This window comes from Fusarium pseudograminearum, chromosome 3 (assembly GCF_000303195.2).
Source record: "Fusarium pseudograminearum CS3096 chromosome 3, whole genome shotgun sequence".
NCBI classification, from domain to species: Eukaryota; Fungi; Ascomycota; class Sordariomycetes; order Hypocreales; family Nectriaceae; genus Fusarium; species Fusarium pseudograminearum.
In genome coordinates this window covers 4,588,718-4,609,334 of record NC_031953.1, presented here as the reverse complement: position 1 = coordinate 4,609,334, position 20,617 = coordinate 4,588,718, and the positions used below count along the sequence as shown (strand labels likewise).

The 20,617-nt window shown below is 49.5% G+C and overlaps 7 protein-coding genes across 7 annotated transcripts, besides 1 other annotated feature; 4 read left to right on the top strand and 3 right to left on the bottom strand.

The window, feature by feature from the left end:
* Positions 1 to 249: 249 nt before the first annotated feature.
* On the top strand, positions 250 to 1,520 carry FPSE_02532 (uncharacterized protein; the record flags this gene model as incomplete). Its single annotated transcript, XM_009255651.1, has 3 exons — positions 250 to 670; positions 720 to 1,270; positions 1,323 to 1,520. The coding sequence occupies 3 exons, from the start codon at positions 250 to 252 to the stop codon at positions 1,518 to 1,520; spliced, it is 1,170 nt and encodes a 389-aa protein (XP_009253926.1).
* Positions 1,327 to 1,349: a microsatellite.
* A 343-nt stretch (positions 1,521 to 1,863) lies between the features above and the next one.
* FPSE_02531 (uncharacterized protein) lies at positions 1,864 to 2,451 on the bottom strand (the record flags this gene model as incomplete). The annotated part of the gene is made up of 1 exon (XM_009255650.1): positions 1,864 to 2,451. The coding sequence occupies one exon, from the start codon at positions 2,449 to 2,451 to the stop codon at positions 1,864 to 1,866; it is 588 nt and encodes a 195-aa protein (XP_009253925.1).
* A 2,597-nt stretch (positions 2,452 to 5,048) lies between these two features.
* On the top strand, positions 5,049 to 9,142 carry FPSE_02530 (uncharacterized protein; the record flags this gene model as incomplete). The annotated part of the gene is made up of 9 exons (XM_009255649.1): positions 5,049 to 5,649; positions 5,712 to 6,161; positions 6,217 to 6,240; positions 6,292 to 6,367; positions 6,417 to 6,460; positions 6,522 to 6,621; positions 6,673 to 6,930; positions 6,979 to 7,081; positions 7,127 to 9,142. The coding sequence occupies 9 exons, from the start codon at positions 5,049 to 5,051 to the stop codon at positions 9,140 to 9,142; spliced, it is 3,672 nt and encodes a 1,223-aa protein (XP_009253924.1).
* A 433-nt stretch (positions 9,143 to 9,575) lies between these two features.
* On the bottom strand, positions 9,576 to 11,921 carry FPSE_02529 (uncharacterized protein; the record flags this gene model as incomplete). The annotated part of the gene is made up of 3 exons (XM_009255648.1): positions 9,576 to 9,908; positions 9,961 to 11,683; positions 11,734 to 11,921. The coding sequence occupies 3 exons, from the start codon at positions 11,919 to 11,921 to the stop codon at positions 9,576 to 9,578; spliced, it is 2,244 nt and encodes a 747-aa protein (XP_009253923.1).
* A 1,187-nt stretch (positions 11,922 to 13,108) lies between these two features.
* Positions 13,109 to 14,779, top strand: FPSE_02528 (uncharacterized protein; the record flags this gene model as incomplete). The annotated part of the gene is made up of 3 exons (XM_009255647.1): positions 13,109 to 13,459; positions 13,540 to 14,311; positions 14,361 to 14,779. 3 exons carry the CDS (start codon positions 13,109 to 13,111, stop codon positions 14,777 to 14,779), a joined length of 1,542 nt encoding a protein of 513 aa, XP_009253922.1.
* A 700-nt stretch (positions 14,780 to 15,479) lies between these two features.
* On the top strand, positions 15,480 to 17,555 carry FPSE_02527 (uncharacterized protein; the record flags this gene model as incomplete). Its single annotated transcript, XM_009255646.1, has 4 exons — positions 15,480 to 16,200; positions 16,255 to 17,039; positions 17,090 to 17,418; positions 17,468 to 17,555. 4 exons carry the CDS (start codon positions 15,480 to 15,482, stop codon positions 17,553 to 17,555), a joined length of 1,923 nt encoding a protein of 640 aa, XP_009253921.1.
* A 535-nt stretch (positions 17,556 to 18,090) lies between these two features.
* On the bottom strand, positions 18,091 to 20,559 carry FPSE_02526 (uncharacterized protein; the record flags this gene model as incomplete). Its single annotated transcript, XM_009255645.1, has 3 exons — positions 18,091 to 18,136; positions 18,193 to 19,939; positions 20,007 to 20,559. The coding sequence occupies 3 exons, from the start codon at positions 20,557 to 20,559 to the stop codon at positions 18,091 to 18,093; spliced, it is 2,346 nt and encodes a 781-aa protein (XP_009253920.1).
* Positions 20,560 to 20,617: the final 58 nt, after the last annotated feature.

Below are 20,617 nucleotides of genomic sequence, written 5' to 3'. Positions count from 1 at the left end.
GGGTCTAGGGGTTCCTTGCCTTAGGGAAGTGAACACCGTTGTCTCTGGCAAACTACTAATGACATGATTGGCACGGCATGGTCCAAGTGGCAGCAACACCACATATGTTTGTTCTTTCTCAAGTTTGTTCTCTCTCAAACTTCACTTCGCTTTTCATGCGCTTTCCTCTCGTCTTTTTCTTCTTAAGCCCAAGTTAAAACAAGATCCTTTATTACATTCTTTATTTATCTCATCGATTGACTTTTTACCATGTCTACTCCCCCTCCTCAGCCCGGCCCTCAGCCTGGGCCTGGCCAGATTCCCATGCCTCAGCCTGGACAGCGACCAACACCCGAGCAAATCCAGGCAATGCAGCGCCAACTTGCTATCGACGCCGAGAAGAATGGCATGACTGTCCCGGAATTTATTGAACACATCAAGCGACAGGCCCAAGAACAAATGCGCATGCGAGCGCAACAGCAGCAGGGCGGCGATCATGGCCATGGTCACGATCACGATCACGATCATGATCACTCGCACCCTCACCAACAGCAGCAGCAGGGTCGCTCTCAGCCCATCACTCCAGGACCTCCCAACCCCAAAGCCCTTGCTCTTGCGGCGTTTCTCCGTGGTCAGGATCTCAAGCCCAGGACTGTTATCATGAACGGCGAGCGAAAGGACATGTTCCGAGGTAGGTGTCAGCGCAGTGGTTGACATTCTTCAAAACTAACACCACGCAGTCAAGCGAGCCCTCCGAGCCCTCCAGTCCCCCGCCTATGAGAAGGCCCGCAAGAAGAACCCTCTTCTTCCCGAAATCACCGACCGAGCTTCTCTTGAAAACACCTTCAAGTTGCTGCCACTCAGCATGCTTGCGCTTCGAGTTTCCAAGATTGAGCCTCAAGCAGGTCCCAATGGAAAGAAGCCCAAGCGTGTCAAGGGTCAGTGGACTGTCAAGGTCGAACCGCAGCAGGAGGCACAAGACGACATGTACTATGCTTGGTTGTGGGAAGGCAGTCAGCTTAAGCGAAAGATCTATGCTGGTCTAGCACTCCTCGCCATTTTTGCTGTTGTCCTGTACCCTCTTTGGCCCCTGGTGTTGCGCCAAGGTGTATACTACCTTAGTTGGGGACTCCTGGGTCTCCTTGGACTGTTCTTCCTCATGGCCATCTTCCGTGTTATCCTTTTCTGCATCACATACTTCACCAACTCTCCCGGTCTCTGGCTCTTCCCCAATCTGTGGGAGGACGTTTCTTTCATGGACAGTTTCAGACCTGTCTGGGCTTGGCATGAGGTCAGTAAAATCATGATCCAAAGTGGAGTGACAAAAACTAACAAGAGTGTAGACCGAGAAAAAGAAGAAGAAGAAGAAGTCGACCGTGGCTGTCCCTGGAACCAGCGTTAACCCCGCCTTGGCAGGCGCCACCGGTCTTGCGCCCACCAGCGCAACGACAACAGGAACAGACACCCAGGTTAAGACTGGTGACGTACAGCAAAGGCACTATGAGGCACCCAGAGTCGAGGAACTCGAGGATGATGCTTAGGTGATGCAGCAGAGTGTGTTTTGATGTTGGCGTTTCTTGAAAGTTGTAATAGTAGCATAGTGTCTAGGATTCGGATCACAATGAAAAGAACGAGCGGGTTTTATGAGTACAGACAAGGAAATATATGTTTGTAGTGAATGGTTCCTAATTTTTATATCTAAAAAAGCACACCGAAGCACCTCGCCAGCCAGTATCCATCCTCAGAACAGCAATATCGAGTCGCCTCGTTCTCCTCTTCTCATTGCAAGAGAGTCTCTACAGTACTTTCAAAACGCATACCATCGAACCTTTCATGTTGCGCAATTTCGACAGTCTTTGTGTCGTCTTGGAAGCCTATTCACAGCTATAGTGCCAGGTGTTTCCAGAAGAAGGTTCCATCTTTAAGTTCGCCGGTTGGACTTAGACCATATTTTGGGATCTGGCCGAGCTCAACATAGCCGAGCTTCTTACAAACTTCTGATCCAGGGCTCCCGGTCTCAGTTTCGAGAAGGAGAATAGTTCGTCCCCTCTTTGTAGCTTCGCTTTCGAGAGTAGACATGAGAGTCTTAGCTCCTCCCCGTCTACGACAAGCGGTATGGACAAACAGCTTCTCGACGACGCCACGGAACGGGCCGGTTTCCGAAGAAGGCATGTAAAGCATGACAACGCCTACAACGTCGGGCCCTTTTGGGCGAACTCCAGGTTCTGTCTGGTTGAGAAGTATAAAGATGAGCCGTTTCCCGTCCGCAACTTCGGCGATGCGCTCTTTCCACCAGGCAAGAAGCTTTTCATGAGACAGGGGCGGGAGGAATTCCGCGATGGTGCGATCGTGAGTGATACACGAGGCGTGAATGGCAGCGAGATAGGGGATCAAGTGGCCGTGTTGGCCTGGTGAGAAGATGGCCACTGTTCCTGACTTTGCCATTTCGGTGACTGTTCTCACTTCAGTCATGTCGAAAATATTTGATTGATGGGGTGGTGCTTGTGTAATAAGGTTGTGAGGGACAATATGGTTCACAAGAGCAGAGGTCGTCTCTCGGTGTACAAAGCTTTGTTGAATATTGCATCTGATGGTCCAGAGTTTGTTGCCTGTTAAATACTTTTACTTGGAACAGTCCAAGTATGTATTAATTGATATTACTCGGTTGGCAAAGAATCTGAAAAAGATTAGATTTGGGTTATCCGATGTAGGAGATCAAACTCCAAGCTAATAAACCGACCTTTAGACTACTAAGGTAGGTACTCGTTCGAGGGTTGTAGAAGCGAGTGGGAGAGCTTTTAGGGTAGAAAGTTTTTAAAGATTAAGAAAAGGTAGATGCAAGTTTAAGATGATGCCAAGTGAAAGTGAATTGAGTCAACTTTAAGGATCATACCCCAGGCTTTTAAGTTTTGTCTTGAATCGACAAGACAGGGCAAGAAAAGACAAGTTAATCACGACGTGATTACCCAGATTAAGATGAGATATGCTTGGTTCGGGTGTGATTCAGTGATTGAACTTGTACCTGTCTGCCACATGCAGGGAATCAATCTACTGATCTCACCTCAGGAAAAGCCCTGCCAGGGTGCAACCACTACAAGATAGAACCCTTTCCAGCAGGTTGGTGTCGACCCAGTAATAAATTGACTGATGTTACTCTGTACTGTACCGCTGCGCCGGGTAATTGCAGCCAGTTTAGTTTAGTTTAGTTATCGCTTCCTCTTAGTTCCCGTCGTGAACCGACTTTGCCCTTCCATTCCATTTCGACACCCTCTCAATCGTTGAAATGGGTGCATTAAATCCTCTGATTTTCCCCTTCTTTACCCCGTGGGATCGTCAAGAGGGTTGCACGCCACGGTTGCCACTGATTCAACAGAATAAATGGCGCATTGACGGATCTGGTAGGTTGATTTAGACTGATGGGTTGGGTTAACTTGTCCATCGTTTATCTACGCGCAAAGTTACTGCAAGACTGGTCATTAATAGGTTGATGAAACAAAGACGGGACGGGACGGGAGCTTCACAGTTGGGTTTCTGGTTGCTAATTGGTATATGTATAAACAATCACAGTGGATAACATGGCTTTGTCGAATACCATGACAGAAGACCATATCAGCCCACCGTCAGCTGGTCTCTTTTTCTTATACCGAGTCATGTCTGGCTGTAGCCTTTTAGAGCAATCACGTTTAGGCCCATTTCGATCACCAGAAACAACAGGGTCTGTACCTTTTTGATATTGGTGTTAGTTAACTGGTGGTAAAACTACCTACCACCTTTGACAAGACTATACCTTTTCACTACAAGAGGTTCCGGAAGGTTGTAAACAACCTGGTTAATCACAGTCTTAGCCAACTAATGTAATGAAACGTACTGTACATGTGACACTTCGCTAGATTGCTATTAACCTGTCCCAATGGGTTGCCTGCATCGGAGTAGGTAGGGCTGTCCGGGTTTGAACTTCGGCAATCAATTAAAGCTGTCAACCGTGGTTGGATGAATGGGAGTATTCGTTTGGCAGTTGATAGTAAAATTTGACTCTGGTCACTTATTCACGGTATCCTTACAAGTATAAATAAATTCGGGACAGTATAAACCTAGAAACATTACCAAACAAACCATTATCGTATAACAAGCCAGTCATCACCTTTATACAAAATTTGAAATCGTCAATATGTGCAATACAATCTGTGTCATGACGAGATGCATGGAATGCCGGGCGATACTTGAGAGGTCTTTTGGTCCAACTGTGCCCTGTGACGGTATGAAAGAGAACGGTGTCTGCAATGTTAGCCCCGATGTATTTGTAACAGAAATATTGTCAAGCAGTGATAATTGCAGCGATTGTATCAAGAGAAAGGAGGAACTGGAGGCAGAGGAGGCTCGGAGGAGGTGGGGTTTTGGTAGGTAGAGGGTTCTGAGGCTTCGGCCATGAGCCGTCAATAGTGTGATATAGCACGGACATCAAGACGCCAGCAGTGATTTTAGTTAGTCATAGTTAGAAATCTCTAATAAATAACTCGTTGTGTTAAATAACCCATGTGAAAGTGAATAGTTGCTCTTATCCTCTGTAGTTGTCTTGATACAACTGTTAAAAGATAACCCTGTAACAACCCCGCGACTCTTGATTAATGTTCCAATGAATGACACGATATGCTTGCTCTTTTTGTCCAATGACGAGTATTTATAGATCACTGCATATGTACTGACAACTAATCATGGAAACCTGACTCTGTCCAAAAGTACGGATACCGAAGCTTGTTTCAGTGATTAACTATTGGCTGTCCGCTTTATGCACATTCCAAGGCCAAATCGTCATCATTCAGCTCCCCTCATTCCCCCCACTTCGAATCAGAGCTTCCAAGCTTAGCTCTCTCATGTTCATGGAGTCTGCTTGTCAGCATCACTGAGTGACAAACCCAACTCCATTCTTTTTTTGCTTAAATCCACTTGCTTCTTGGCTCAAGTTAGCTTATTCCAACATATACCTTGTCTAGTATTCATAAGAATATCTTGATTCCTATTGTTACCCATCCTGCTTCTCACCGCCGAGGTCTCCGGGACACGTTGAGGATATGGATTTCTTCAAGAAGATCGGCGAGCATGTCGAGAATGCTCTGAAAGGCGACGACGACGACGGTGATAAGAAGCCGCAGCAGCAGCATTCTCAATCCCAATCTCATGGAGGACAGAGTCAGCAGTCTAGCTACGGAGAACATAGCCAGCAATCTTACGGGCAGTCCAGCTATGGGGGACAGACCCAGCAATCGTATGGGCAGTCTGACTATGGAGGACAGACCCAGCATTCATATGGACAGTCCAGTTATGGAGGTCAAGGCCAGTATGGTGGTAGCCAGTCGTATGGCCAATCTCAAGGCCACAATGAACCACAAGGCCATGGTTACTCGCAAAGCCAGAGCCAATACGGGCAATCTCACGAAGGCTACGGAAACCAAAGCCAGTCCCAGGGTGGCTACAACAGGCCTGAGAGCAGTGGCCGCCCACAGGGAGAGGATCAGCCTCATAAAGACAGCTCACACGACGCTGCCGCTCAATACCTCCAGAGACAGCAAGCTATTAATCGCTATCGTTCGTTTGCTGGGGAATCTTCGGGAAATGTGAAGTGGTATGTTGATGGTGCCTCGTACTTCTGGGCTGTCTCCCAGGCTATCGAACGTAAGTTTGGACAACAACCAAAACTATTTATGACTATATCTAACATTGTTTTTTGTTTCTAGAGGCCCAAGAAAGTATCTATATCCTTGATTGGTGGCTGAGTCCTGAGTTGTATCTTCGTCGCCCCCCGGCCAAGAACGAGCAATACCGTCTGGATCGCATGTTGAAGACCGCCGCAGAACGAGGCGTGAAGGTATACATCCTAGTATACAAGGAGGTTGCTGCTGCCCTCAGCTGCGACAGCGCACATACGAGGACTGCTCTTGAGGCACTTCATGAGAACGTTCGTGTCTTCAGACATCCGGATCACTATCCCACAGGTTACGACTTCCAAAGCGAATTGGGCAAAACAGTCAAAGCCCTGACTAGTTTCGACTTATTCAAGGCATCAGGAGATGCGCTGAAGGCCGTTTACGGTACTGCTGGCGACGTTGTGTTGTATTGGGCGCATCACGAAAAGCTCCTGGTCATCGACAACGGAAAGATAGGTTTCATGGGAGGACTGGACATGTGTATGAGCTCACCCTATCTACTAAAAGGAATTTATACTAACGCAATAAATCTTAGGCTTTGGTAGATGGGATACAAGCAGTTAGTCGGCCTTTTGATATTCTTGGTTCTTGTACTAACAGCCTTGAACAGGCCACCCCATTGCGGACGCCCACCCGGGTAACTTGGATGAAATTATCTTCCCAGGACAAGACTACAATAACGCTAGGTACGTTGAATTACGAAATAAAACTGCAGTTTGCTAAATATCTCTCTAGAGTGTATGATTTCGCCAATGTCAAGGACTGGGACCAAAACCAGCGTAAGCCAATTCTTCTCATAACATCCGTTGCTTGAGAATAGCGATAGCTAACATAACCTAGTTGATCGTACTAAAAGCTCGCGCATGGGCTGGTCGGATGTCACTATAAGCATGACTGGTCCCATCACTCGTGACATGGTTGACCACTTCGTTGATAGATGGTGAGAACGCGCAACTAACCAACAAGCTTGACAGTAACTAATTATGAATAGGAATTTCATCTTCAAAGAGAAGTACAATAAGAAGAACCCTGGAAAGTACCATGCACTTGAACTTCCTCCACGAGGTCCTTCTGGTGGCGGAGATAGACGATCCAGAGGTGAAGATGACTACTTGGGTGGTTTGACTGAGCAATTCAGCCGCGGTATGAACAGACTGAGATCATTTGGAGAGCATGATGCTCCACGACACAGTGACCGTGAACACGGCTCTCGAGGTGGCAACATGCCTCGCATCCAGATGATTCGAAGGTAAGTCATCTCACCCTTTGCTCTTTGGCAACCACTAACATGACACAGCTGTGCTGAGTGGTCATCCGGCCACCCACTTGAGCGTTCGATCCAGACTGCCTACATTCAGTCTATCAACGAAGCTAAGCACTTTATTTACATCGAGAATCAGGTATGCCTCCCCTTATTTTGACAATTTGTTTTACTGACAATCCAGTTCTTCATCACTGCTACCGACGACAAGCAAAGAGTTGTTAAGAACAAGATCGGTGCTGCGTTGGTAGATAGAATCATCCGTGCAGACCATGAAGGTCAGCCATTCCACGTCTGGGTTCTTATGCCCGCAGTCCCGGCATTCGCTGGCGATCTTCACGACGACGGTGCTCTGGGAACCCGAGCTATTATGGAGTTCCAGTATGACTCTATCAGCCGCGGTGGCTACAGTATCATTGAGAAGCTTCTTAAGGCGGGCATCCGTGATCCTAGCAGATACATCGGCTTCTACAACCTTCGCAACTTTGACCGTATCAACACTTCTAAGACTATGGCTGAAACAGAGGCCCGCACCGGCGTCTCTTACGAAGATGCTCGTAAGGAGAAAGATCGTGAACTGGGCGGTTATCCAGAGCATAGCTCCGAAAGGGAGGCGCATGAAGAATACCAAGGAAGCCGCGGCGATTTCTCCAGCCCTCGACAAGGTGGCGGATACCAAAGCCGAGAGTACGGAGGCCGATCCGAGCGAAATGAGTACCACCAGGAATCTCGACGGGGTTATGGCGACAGTAGTAGAGGGCACGATGATGATTACCGCGAACGACACTCTGACTCCAGGCACGGCAGACGTGGTAGTGATAGCGATGATGATCGCCGAAGAGATCGCAGCCGTGGAGGTCACTCTGGCCACCGTAAAAGCAACAGGCGAGGCAGCGATAGTGATGATGACCGACGTCGTGATAACTACGGCCAAACTCAGCGGGATCCTTACGGGCACCCACGAGCGGACCCACGCTTCGCAAGACAGGGAGGTTATTCTCAGCATGACTCCGAGTCTAGGTACAACAGGCGCGATAATGACAGTGATGATGAGAGGAGAGGCGACAACTATGGAAGACAGTCTCAGCCTGACCCGTATGGTCACCCTGGAGCCGATCCTCGATTCGCAAGGCCACAGGGAGGCTATTCGCAACAGGGCTACGGCGGACGAGATGAGTATCAAGGTGGTTACTCAGAGCAAAGCCATGGAGGTCGTTCTGACTACGACCGACCACCTCGCCAGGAATATTCCAGCTCTTCTCGTTATGATGGCCGACCACAAAGTCAGGAATACCAGGGGGGCTACTCCGGCTCGTCGAGCCACGACAACAGACCCCAGCAGCAGTCTTACCAGCAGTACCAACAAGGAGCGAGCAAGGTGGCAGACCGCACTCTCGACACCATCAGTGCTTGCTACATGGATCAAGGTCCTCGAGTCACTGATCTTCGCTGGGAAGGCAACCCCGAGGATGAGATTAACGCCTTTGTTTCCGAGGAGTTGTATATACACAGCAAACTGCTTATCGTCGACGATCGTCTCGTGATCGTTGGTTCAGCCAACTTGAATGATCGTTCTCAGCTCGGAGATCACGACTCCGAAATCGCCGTCGTCATCGAGGATCCCACTCCCTGCGACTCTTACATGAATGGACGCCCATACACGGCCTCTCGCTTCGCCGCCTCTCTGCGTCGATACCTCTTCCGCAAGCATCTCGGCCTCATCCCCAATCAGCGTTGGGACCAGCCCGACAAGAACTGGACGCCTGTTGATCGCGACCCCAACGACTACGACTGGGGTTCCCCAGCTGATCTCCTCGTTCGCGATCCTCTGCACCCAGACTTCCACCGTCTCTGGACCAATACCGCTCGCGTCAACACCGAGACATTCGATCGGGCATTCCACCCCGTTCCTACCAACAAGGTCAGGACGTGGAAGGACTACGATTCCTTTTTCACCCAGTACTTCATCATCCCAGGCAAGAAGGACCAGGATGTCAAGGCGGAGTTGAAGAAGGGCAAGGTTGAGTATGGCCATATCGTGCAGTCCGAATTCCCTGGTGGTGTGCAAGAAGTGAAGCAGTGGCTTTCGCGTATTCGTGGCACGCTTGTTGAAATGCCTCTTGATTTCTTGGTCGATGCTGGAGATATCGCAAAGGAAGGTTTGGCGCTCAATAGTCTCACTGATGTGCTTTACACTTAATCCAGGATACAAATTAAGGTGTTGCTTGGGCAAAAGAACATATTGGGGCACTTTTTGATAGTCAGGTTTAAATGTAGGTAAATGAATACAAAAAAGTAACATGGCGTTCATCGTATCCTTTGGTCATAAAATTGGTCTCGTCGTGAACTACTGTTGCCTTCAGTACCTACGGTGTTTCAATTTCAAAAAGATAAACCGCACATAAGTAGATGATATTCCCACTGTAACTTATCTAATATACAGCAGCAAGTAATTCAAAGCGATAGTTATCAAACCAGAACTCCGCAATTCAACAACGCAGGGCCAAAACATCCTATTGCGACCCATCCCAGAAACCCCTTTATAATTGATTTTTTTAGTAGTGAGTGACTCTGCCAGTACTCGAGCCCACCGCATCAATAGTCGTGATCTCGCTATTACAAAATTAACTCTTCTAGTCAGACTTGGCGTTGCCATTCTGACCCAGGAGTCCATCTTTGAGGCCCATGTTATCGTCCCGGAAGAAGGTGCCCCGGGATCGTCGAGTACGGTTACGGAACCAAGAGTAGAGACCAAAACCGACAGCAATGACAAAGCCAATGGACAAGAATGGGTGGTCGACGAAGTTCATCTTGATGTCAAAGAAAAACTTGGCGAAAGAGCTAATGGTGTACTTGGGGGAAATGGGGTTGGGGCCATAGACGATCTTGTCAAGGGTGTCCATGATCGAGGTATGGCTGACCATGATCTGGTTACCGGTAGGAGTAGTGTCCCAGAACTTGTGTCGCTGCCAAATTGTCAGTATACGGCCAATCTCGACTGGGATGCTGGAAACTTACATCTTCTTCGTTGATGATGATACGCTCACCATCTCTCACATCAATGTTATAGGTGCTAGCAATCCACCTCTGCCAAAAGATGCCATCAACCCAGGCAAAACCAACCTCCTGACGACGGGTAGAGTCCATGTCAATCTTGATAGCCTTGGCGTTGCGAAGACCACGTTGGTCGTCACGGCTTTGAGCCTCTTCGATTCTCATCTGCTTGGCATCTCGGAGCTTCTTACGCTCGAGCTGAAACTCTTGAACCTGGCGATCCACCCACTCATTTGCAGCGTTCTTGAGCTCCGAGATGGAGTTCTGAAGACGGTCCTCATCGTCACGGTTAAGAATGGCAAGCACAACCAGCTTGTGGTTCATAATCTGCTTGGCGTTGATGGCAGTCATCTCAGGAACGAGAGGGAGCCATGTGGACTTCATCCATGAGACCAACGAATCAACATCTCTCATCTCATCGGGTGTGATGGGCGTATAATAGGTCGCACGGCCCTCTCGGGAGACCAAGAGCCTGGGCCAAGTTGTGATCTTGAATCGGCTGAACAGCTCGGGGTCGCTTGTTTTGACGATCTTGCCTCGTCCAATAAGGTTAAGGGGTAGAGCGTCCAGTGCCTTGAAATCCTCGGTTGTGGTAGCGTGGTCATAGAAGTAAACAAACAGGACTTCCTCGGTCTTTTCGAGCTCCTTGAAGCTCTCGGCATCAACATCAAGAACGCCACCTGCAACCTCAAGCGCCCCCTCGGCATAGGCAACAAAGTCACCGACCCCACGCAGACCCTTGTACTCGGCCTTTTCTGCGCCGTTGATGAAGTGAATGGTCGGGAACGCCTTGACACCCATTTGCGTGCAAAGCTTATGGTCCGCCTCACAGTTGACCTCGCCGATGTTAAGCTTGCCCTGCATTTTCTTGGCCAATTGCTGCCATGTAGGTGCCATAGCTTTACAGTGAGAACACCAAGGTGCGTAGAACTTGATGAACCAGGGATCCTTCGAGTTTGTAACTAGTGTGTCAAAGTTTGCGGGGGTCAGAGGAGCGCTGATACCCTCCAGGTTATACTTGGGTGTAGGATTTTGGGCCTTGGGTTTCTTAAGCATCTGGCCGGTGCTGGGAACTTTCCAATCGGCGCCAAACGAGTGCTTGTTCTCATCCTGGGCGGTCTTTTCAACTACCTCAGCTTTATCAGACTTGTCCTCGTCTTTGGGCATTTTGGTGACATCATCGAGAGATTTGCCCTCAGTTTTACCAGCTGGCTCCGAGGCAACCTTCTCAGCAGCGGCATCGAGGGGCTTCTCAGCTTCAGCCGCAGCCTTTGCTGGCGCCTCTGCCTCCTTTTTCTCAGTAGCAGACTCTGCAGGCTTCTCGTCGGTCTTTGGGGCAGGGTAGACTTTGTCGCCAGGGTTGGGTAATTCGACGAGTTCGGGTCGACCAGGATGGGTTTTGGCAAGCGCTTTTTCGATGGTTGTCGTCAATACCGTCATATTCTTAATTCCACGTAAGGACTCGAACACCTTGCCATCTTCGTAGAGAATTGAGGTTGGGTATGACTGGATTTCGTGCTCCATACAGAAGTCATAGTAGGCAACACAGTTTACAGTGCCAAAAACAAAGTCATAGTATTTTGTAAACGTGGCTTCCGGATCGTCGACTTGAGGCTTCGAGGTATAGTAGAATTCGTAGAGGGTCTGGAAAGTTGGAGCGAATCTAGTACAGTGCTTGCAGTAGGGACTGAGAACTCGTAAGTATAGCAACCGCAGTGTATTCCAAGTGCGACGCACCTGAAGTGTTTAACCATTAGAAACTTGTTCTTCTTGGTCTGCTCCTCCCAGTTTGCAGGAGTCAATTCGAGCAATGGTGGCACCGTCTTGCCATTAAAAACCGAAGGCTCTGACACGGGATTTTTGACTTCGTCAGCCAGAACAAACGCTGACAACCCCGCGAGGGTCGCAAGCGGAGAGAAACGCATGCTGGGCTGGAAGCACCGGGGGATGTATAAGATGTAAATCGTAGAAGGCGTTGCAGAAGTGGTTGGTCGAAGGACGTCCGTATTCAAATATTTGCCGCGACTTGAGGAACAAGGTAGACTATACAGAAGAACGCGAGACGAGTGAGAAGTAATATCGGGCCAGATTAGGTGGTAGAGTGATGAGCCAGTGGCGATCGTCTGGGGGTCAAGGCTCAGATTGCTTGAAGTTATCACAGATACCTACATAAACGAAAAAGGAGAGAAAGACCAGAAAACGCTCGTACGATCGCGCTCACCAGGCGCAAAAGTAGATGGCGAGAATGAGGGCAAAAATAAGAATAGAGGAAAGAGGACAAAGAGGAAGAGAGAGAGTTCACTATTCAGGAGGCGCATTCAACTTCGAGACCACGTTCTGTATCGGAATTCGACGCCACAGGAGAGGACCCTGCTAAGCCACTCCACTCCTCCACTGAACCTGAACCTGAGCTGGACCTTGACGCTTATCCATCTTGGGTTTGGGAGATTTTGCTTCCAAGTGAAGCTGATGGTTAAGCTAAGATGCCCACGTTTAAAGAAGCTTAAATACTTGATGGACCTGGTTAAAGTAAAGAAAAAAGACAATAGTTCTCATCAATGCGCATTCGAATAATTTTGGGCTTGCCAACGTTGATATCCAAGTTTCCTAGTTCACTAATAGATTATCAGTGGTACTTGCCCTGCTGCCCTGCTGCCCTGCTGCCCTGCTGCCCTGCTGCCTTAAGTTGCGTCCCACTTCCACAGGTTGATCAACAACAAGGGCAGGAGCTGGTAGTGGAAGGGAGTAGCCTAAATACCTAGTGGAAGTCTTTAAAGATAGGTACCTAGTACTAAACCAACTCTACACAAACCATCATCTCTGTCTATTTGCCAAAGAATGCGTTAAGGGTCTGATACAGCCCATTGCACTCGATTCAAGGATATTATCTCCGAGATACACAGGCCAGATTTATTTCCCGACCTCGCACACGGTTCTTGCTTCACCAACAACTTTCCGGCCCATCGCAAGCCTCTCAACTGGCATTTCTTGGTGTGAGACACTGCGAATTCAGCCTCACCTCAAATTCTTACAGATATTCCGTGGTGGCTCTCTTTCGATAAGATCAGTTCGGCAGACTATATCGACAATACCAGACTGCCAGATTACTGCAATGGATCGCCCTGCCAAGCGTCAACGATCAACGGAATTTGAAGCCCATGCACCTGAATCACTACAGCGCTGTATAAGTCCCCCAAGAAAGAGGGCCCGCAAACCAGTTGCGATACCATCTCCTTGGCAATTGACATGGATTCAGGACCTCCCAGAAAGCGAGAACAAGGATGCTGTAAGTCTTCAGGACTTATTGGGGGATCCTCTCATCTCAGAATGCTGGGAGTTCAACTTCCTGCATGACATTCCCTTTTTGATGAATGCATTTGATCCTGATACACGTCACCTTGTCAATGTTCACTTGGTTCATGGTTTCTGGAAACATGAAGATAAGAACCGCATAGCGTTGGAGGTAAGCCGTGGAAATTATCGATAGAACCCAAAAAGGGTCGTCTCAAGGTCATGTTTGGGCCACTTGCTGACTATAATCAGAATGCAGCCGCAAAATTTGAGAATGTCAATATCCATATCGCTCCTATGCCTGAGATGTTTGGGACCCATCATTCGAAAATGATGGTTTTGTTTCGGCATGATGACACTGCCCAGGTCATCATTCATACCGCCAACATGATCCCAAAAGACTGGACTAACATGACCAATGGCGTATGGAAATCTCCCTTACTTCCCAGAATGTCAAACACTCAAATCCTTACGTCCTCCCCAGAGGAGTTTCTTGTCGGTAGTGGAGAGCGCTTCAAAATCGATCTTCTAAACTACCTGAAGTTTTACGATAAGCGCAAGATCGTTTGCAAGCCTCTGAGTGACAAGCTCCAACAATACGACTTTTCGACCGTCAAGGCCGCGCTCATCGCAAGTGTGCCGGGTAGGCATGATGTGCACGATATGTCGGAAACATCTTGGGGCTGGGCCGCTTTAAAAAGGTGTCTGCGACACGTCCCATGTCATCAGCATGGTGATTCGGATATTGTCGTGCAAGTATCTTCAATCGCCACACTAGGACCAAAGGACGATTGGCTACAAAAGACCCTTTTTGATCATTTGAGTCGGTGTAAAGATACGGGTCTCGGACGGCCGAGGTTCAAGGTTGTGTTTCCTACGGCAGATGAAATACGACGGTCGTTGGATGGATATGCATCAGGTCTTTCTATACACACAAAGATCCAATCACCACAACAGGCGAAACAATTGGAATATCTCCGCCCAATGTTTCATCATTGGGCCAACGATTCACCTGGTGGCACTAGTGAGTCTAATTCATGTCTCAGTTTTAAGGCACAGCTAACGGTTTGCAGAACTTCCCGACGGACCTGTGCTTGAAAGTGGCCGCAAGAGGGCAGCACCACACATCAAGACCTATGTTCGATCGAATAAATCGTCCATAGACTGGGGGCTTCTCACATCAGCCAATATCTCGAAGCAGGCCTGGGGCGAAGCAGCTCAGCTCACAGGTGAGATGCGCATCGCATCGTGGGAAGTTGGGGTGTTGATATGGCCAGAGTTACTCGAGCCAGGCTCGGTCATGGTAGGTACTTACAAAACAGATGTGCCGGAAGTCTCACGAAGCCCAAAGGAAGACGAAGAAAGTCTTCCCGTGGTAGGACTACGAATACCGTACAACACTCCATTGCAACGCTATACGAGCGAGGAGGTGCCTTGGGTCGTTTCAATGTCACATACAGAGCCTGACTGGGCGGGGCAGTCTTGGGTTTGATGGGTGGGATCCTGACATCCGAAGTCATGACAGAGCTGCGGGCTTGTCCGAGGACTCAGCCAATCGTTTGACACGAGATGTTTGTCTTGGGCCTAGCATAAGAGCCTCATTCTTTTCAAGCCAAGCATAGCGAAGCGGACCACAAGACCTCGTTGATGATCCACCCCCGCATCTTATCAAGTGGCTGAGATAAACCTATCATGACATTGTGCATCCAAGATTCGAAAAATTGCATGTCTTTGACCAGAACTGGTAAGACTCCACTGGTAAGGATTGGATAGCCTTTCCGGCATTCAAATGGCGCCTTTCGCCGTGACAAGGCGGGTCTTTGTTAACGCTAGCTTGAAAAGTCCAGCCGAAGACTCTTTTTAATCGGGTCTAGTGATTTGACTACAACTACATACCTATATACAGAAGCCTCCTCTCGTTCTGTTTCTGGTCCTTTCTCTTCTTTTACACCTCTCTCTAATCCCTTGCAATCGGCGCATTGCTCCCAGTACATGCTGAGGTGAACAGCACAATTGAACTCATCTTAATCGCATCGTACCACCGAACTTTTCATCACTCCGCGATCTGAACCAGTGGCGTGCCTTGTTGTACTCTGAGCAAAGTCTTTTTTTCGCGTGATTATTCCAGAAGGTTGCAGAACCTGCGTCCACCTGGCAAACAATCCCAGCCGAAGTGGCTGTGAGAGTTGATTATGGATCCAATAGGAAGGGGAGCTGGAATTTCGCCATACGGCACTCCGCGTGGTTCTGGCGCGCATCCTGCGTTATCGTCTTCATGGCGGGTGGGCTCACCTCTAGCTGAGGCTGCTCTGGCTGCCGATATTGCCGCATGCTCGGATGAGGAGTATGATGATAGTGCTATCGACGACGATGTCTCTGTATCTGACCTCCCGGGCGATCCCATCATGTATCGTCGTCCCAGTGGTGTTGCTTTTGGAGGCTCGCGGCCGATAATGAACCCTCAAATATATGACGAGCCAGGTTTGACGGCCTTAGAAAGGAAGCAGTCTCGTAACGCTGAGCGCAGTCTACTCCGGGACAACCATGTTCTCCCGCCAAAGCACGGGCACCGTCAGCGAGACGGTTTCCTCACTCGTATCTATCAACGTCTTTTTAGCACGAAGATACCGCAGGATGAGGAACAGGCACCCGCTGTCTCAGTTCAGCCTCCTAGCGAAACAGACCCTCTCTTGGGCTCCCGAGTTGACGCTTTGTCGCCTGAGCATCTCAATGAAACATGGGAACATGCGGTGGCTGAGCATCGAATCAAGACCACCTGGCAACGTGAAGCGAAGACCATCGCAAGCTACTCTGCGCCCCTCATCGTTACTTTCCTCTTGCAATATTCGATTAACGTCACCAGTATCTTTGCCGTTGGGCGAATTGGCAAACTTGAACTGGGTGCTGTGTCATGTGAGTCCATCAACAGTTGGTAAAACAGAGGTAAACAAAGGCTGACCCATCCAGTGGCTAATATGACTGCGGCTATTACTTGCCTGGCGCCTTTCCAGGGTCTCGCTACTTCTCTTGATACTTTGTGTGCTCAGGCTTATGGATCTGGCCACAAGCATCTTGTTGGGCTGCAGTTTCAGCGAATGACTTGCTTCTTATTCGTACTTGCTGTGCCGGTTGCTGTGTTTTATTGGTTTTCTGAAGGCGTCATCAGAGCGCTTGTTCCGGAGCCCGAATCAGCCCGTCTGGCTGGCATGTACCTCCGGGTGATGATCTTCAGCATCCCAGGTTTCATTCTCTTTGAAGGTGGCAAGCGCTTCACCCAAGCCCAAGGTTTGTTCCGCGCCACGACATATGTCCTTCTCATTGTTGCGCCCTTCAATGTTTTTCTGAGCTGGCTCTTGGTCTGGAAGTTGGAGTGGGGTTTCATTGGTGCTCCTGCAGCTGTCGCCATCAGCACCAACCTCCTCCCCATCTTCCTCTTCCTGTATGTTCGTTTCATCAATGGTCGTCAGTGCTGGGGTGGCTTTAGTCGACGAGCTCTTAGCAACTGGTGGATTATGATTCGACTTGCTTTGCCGGGTATGATCATGGTTGAGGCAGAATGGCTCGCCTTTGAAATCTTGACCCTGATGGCGAGCCGATTTGGCCCAGAGTATCTGGCTGCGCAGAGTGTTGTGACCACTATCACGACACTCTCGTACGAAATTCCATTCCCTATGTCGATTGCCGCCTCAACTCGCATCGCCAACCTCATTGGAGCTGGCCTCGTTGAGCCGGCCAAGAAGACGGGTGTTGTGGTAAGTTTTACCTGGAAAGGATCCCAAACTTGTTCGCTAACATTCTCTAGGCTTTCGCTGCCGCATGTCTCATCGGAATGTTCAACCTTACTCTCTACACCACTCTGCGATATAAGCTACCTCTGTTGTTCACCAAGGACGACGACGTTATCGAACTTGTTGCAGCAGTCATGCCTATTGTATCAGTCATGCAGGTATTTGACGGCCTTGCAGCAGGAGCCCACGGCTTACTCCGAGGCATTGGAAAGCAATCAATTGGTGGCCCCGCCAATATCCTCTCGTACTATGCTCTCTCACTTCCCGTCTCACTTGCTTTGGCATTTGGCCTTGGCTGGAAGCTAGAGGGCTTGTGGATTGGAGTTACGTGCGGAACTATCTCGTATGTTAAAAAAGCGTCTTATTGGAATCCCCCTTGCTAACTATTATAGTGTCGCATTGATCGAGTATATCTACCTGCTCCGAACCGATTGGCACAAGGCCGCTGAGGAGGCAGCAGTTCGTAACGCTGCTGGTTAATGGCATGAGAGTTGGGAGTTGCCCTGTTCGTTGACCGCCCGGCATATATGGAGTCAAGGAAATGCTTTTGAATTTGTTTGTGAAATCTTATTCTTATTTGTGAAAATCAGGGAGATTAACGAGAAATTCGAACATTAATGATTGCGTGGTGAAGTTGTGTAATGGAAATTATAGTAGTATATAGGTGTAATGGAACAAATTATTGGCATGCTCGAGAAATGATTGCTGTGTCAATGCTCAACTTGTTATGAGAGTGGCCATAAAGGGACAATGCTCGTTCAAGCAACCAAGTATATGGATATGTAGGTAATGTGGGTTTTCATACAAGACTGATTCGAATCTATGGTATTATCTCATGCCTTCGCTGCTCGCCTTCATGCTCATTTCATCTTGCATCTTGCTCTTTTTACCGTTTCGCTGAAGGCCCCTAAATAACTCCTGTCTCGAATCTACATTCGGAAGCGCCACTTGGCGAAAACGATGTGAACGAGAGCCTATATAATGACACACAAAAACATCAGCTAGGCGTGGTTCTCTAGCCGAGCATGGAGTGTGTGCGAATGCCCTTGGGGCCGAACTCACTAATTAAACACCGTTAGTGGCAATCCTGAAATTTTAAAGTGTCTCGGGAACTTACTTGTAGTCTACTCTGCTCAAACTCATGAGCCGTTGAGCGTCGATAGTCTGGGCGTCCATGTTGGAATGTAGACAGAATGCGATACGGGCAGCAACCTGGGCGCCGAGGAACATGGACTCCTCAAAGCCATTCTTGGTCCACTCGCTCAGATAGGTAGGCAGCATCGCGGTCTTGATACTGGTGGGAGTCTGACTATGGAAGTGGTGAGTCGTGGTAGGTCCTCCGGCCTCAGATCCAGCAGGCTGTGGCGTGCCGACCATGTTAGTGCCGGTGTTACCAGCAGCAGCAGCCGTAGTAGCAGCCTGGAGCAAGGGGTTCACGCCGCTCGAAGAGAGCTGGTGAGGTGCGCCAGTGAAAGAGCCAGTGGGAGTCTGGGCACCTGTACCGGTGGGCGTGGCCACGTTAGAGGGCAGCTCCGATGTGAACATTGTTGCGGTGGAGGGGGAGACGAGATGGCGGGCGTTGAGAGTCTGGAGGATGTTCTCGCGAAGACCACGCAGACGGGCACCGTTGCCGACAAAGACGAGATTGTCCCAGCAGGCGGGTCGCATGTACATGTCGTCGATGCCCTGGATCGTGCGATAGATGGCGTTCACAATACGGTCAATCTCACGACGTTGAGCAAAGGTGAAGCGCTCAAGGCCAACCTCGACATCTCGGCGGATGCGCTTCGGTCGCTTCTCGGGTGTCTCAGGAACGGGCTGAACGTCAGGCTTAGGCTCAGTTTCGGGCTTGGACTCTATCGACTGTGTTGGTTCTTGAGCGTCTGCTGGCTTGGGCTCTTCAGGCTTTGGTTCCTCTGTTGCGAGTGCGGTTGCGTTCTCTCCCTCTCCTTGGGGAGGTTGCGCGCTGTTGGTCTCACCCTCGGGTTTAGGAGCTTCTGTTGTGCCATTGGTGGGGTTCTCTACAACCTCCTTCTCCTTCACTGGTGGAGGAACATCTTCTTGGATGATCTCCTCGTAAGAAAAGGTGTTGTGTGTTCTCTTGGAGTTTGGTAGGCGGGCTGCCCTAGCTGCGCCCTCGGTCTCCTTTTCACCCTTCTTTCTGCCACCTTTGCCCTTTTCCTTTTCCTTCTCCTTTTTGGCGAGAAACTCTTTTGTTTGACCGCTCGTAACAATAGCTGCCACGTCCAACACACCATCATCATCGGCGTTACCGCCTTCTTCATCTCCGTTGTCCGCAGGTTTAGGAGCTTCAGGGGCTTTTGTGGTGGCTTCTGGGCCAGCAGCAGGAGCAGCGGCTGATACACCTGCAGTGTTCTCCTTTGGAAGCTCCATCAAGTTATCTTCGGTGCCATTGTAAGGAAGGACCTCGCAAATGTTGCTCTTCTTTAATTGTTCGGCCATGTCGTGGTTGAAACCCTTGTCTTGTAGCAACTTGACCAAGCTTCGAGTGAAGACTTCGCCTCCACTAATCTCTTCGTCGGCTTCGGTAGCACAGACACCCATATGGTTTACGACTCGTCCGTCGTGAATTGCTGTAATGTCGACTTTTTCGTAACCAATGTCCACCACAGTCATATTGTTCCACTTCAATCCGTACTGGGTAGCAATTCCGCTATGAATTATGCAAAGTGCAGGTGTTCTCGTGTTCTCGAAAACGTATCGGGCTATGGTTTCGCAGTCGGGACGGGTCCATTGTGGTGAAGCCATGAGCATGATGGGGGTGTTGTGATATGTAGTTGTAAGCAAACCGTGGACATGATCGAGGAAAGCGAGGAGTGCGCTCATGTTGACAATGCGACCAGCTGTGTGCGCGATTCGGTTAGCGCTGGGTGTTCTCGCTTCACCAGACCTCTCAATGGCTATAGCTACCTTGAATGGGATACACAGCTCCCTCATCCTCGTCGACGTCCTCCAGCCACTCATCCTCCTCCACACCATTGACGATAGTTGTGCGCTTCGTCTTGTGGTAGGGGGCCCATTGATCGCCCTCCTTAAACATCCTCGTGGGCATGCGCCGCGCAGGAGGTGTCAACTCACTGCACCCCAGCTGAGCCATGGTAGTTCGGCTGCCAGGGCAGATGATGAGGACCTGCTCCTCGCGCCATTTGCCCGCGGTGCTGGACATTGTGCGGTTTCGAAATTTCCTTACACTTTCTGCGGTGCCGTTGTTCTGGTGGTAGAGATATTCGTATGGTGACGGCGTTATGGGGCCGTTGTTGCGTCGCGATGGTGTAGCCGTAGGCGAGCCTTCTCGAGGTTTGCGCGCCCGTAGCTTGTACCGGGGCGACGACGCGACTGGTGTGGCTGGTGAAGCGGCAGCATCTGAAGTGGTTGGAGAAGGCACGTGACCTCCTGTGTCTTGCTGCTTCTGCTTCTGCTGCTGCTTCTTTGTAGGGGTCTCTATCTTGGTACGGGACACCATTTTTGACGATACAAAAGTCATAAACACTTTAAAACGACAGGAAACAAAACATGAGATC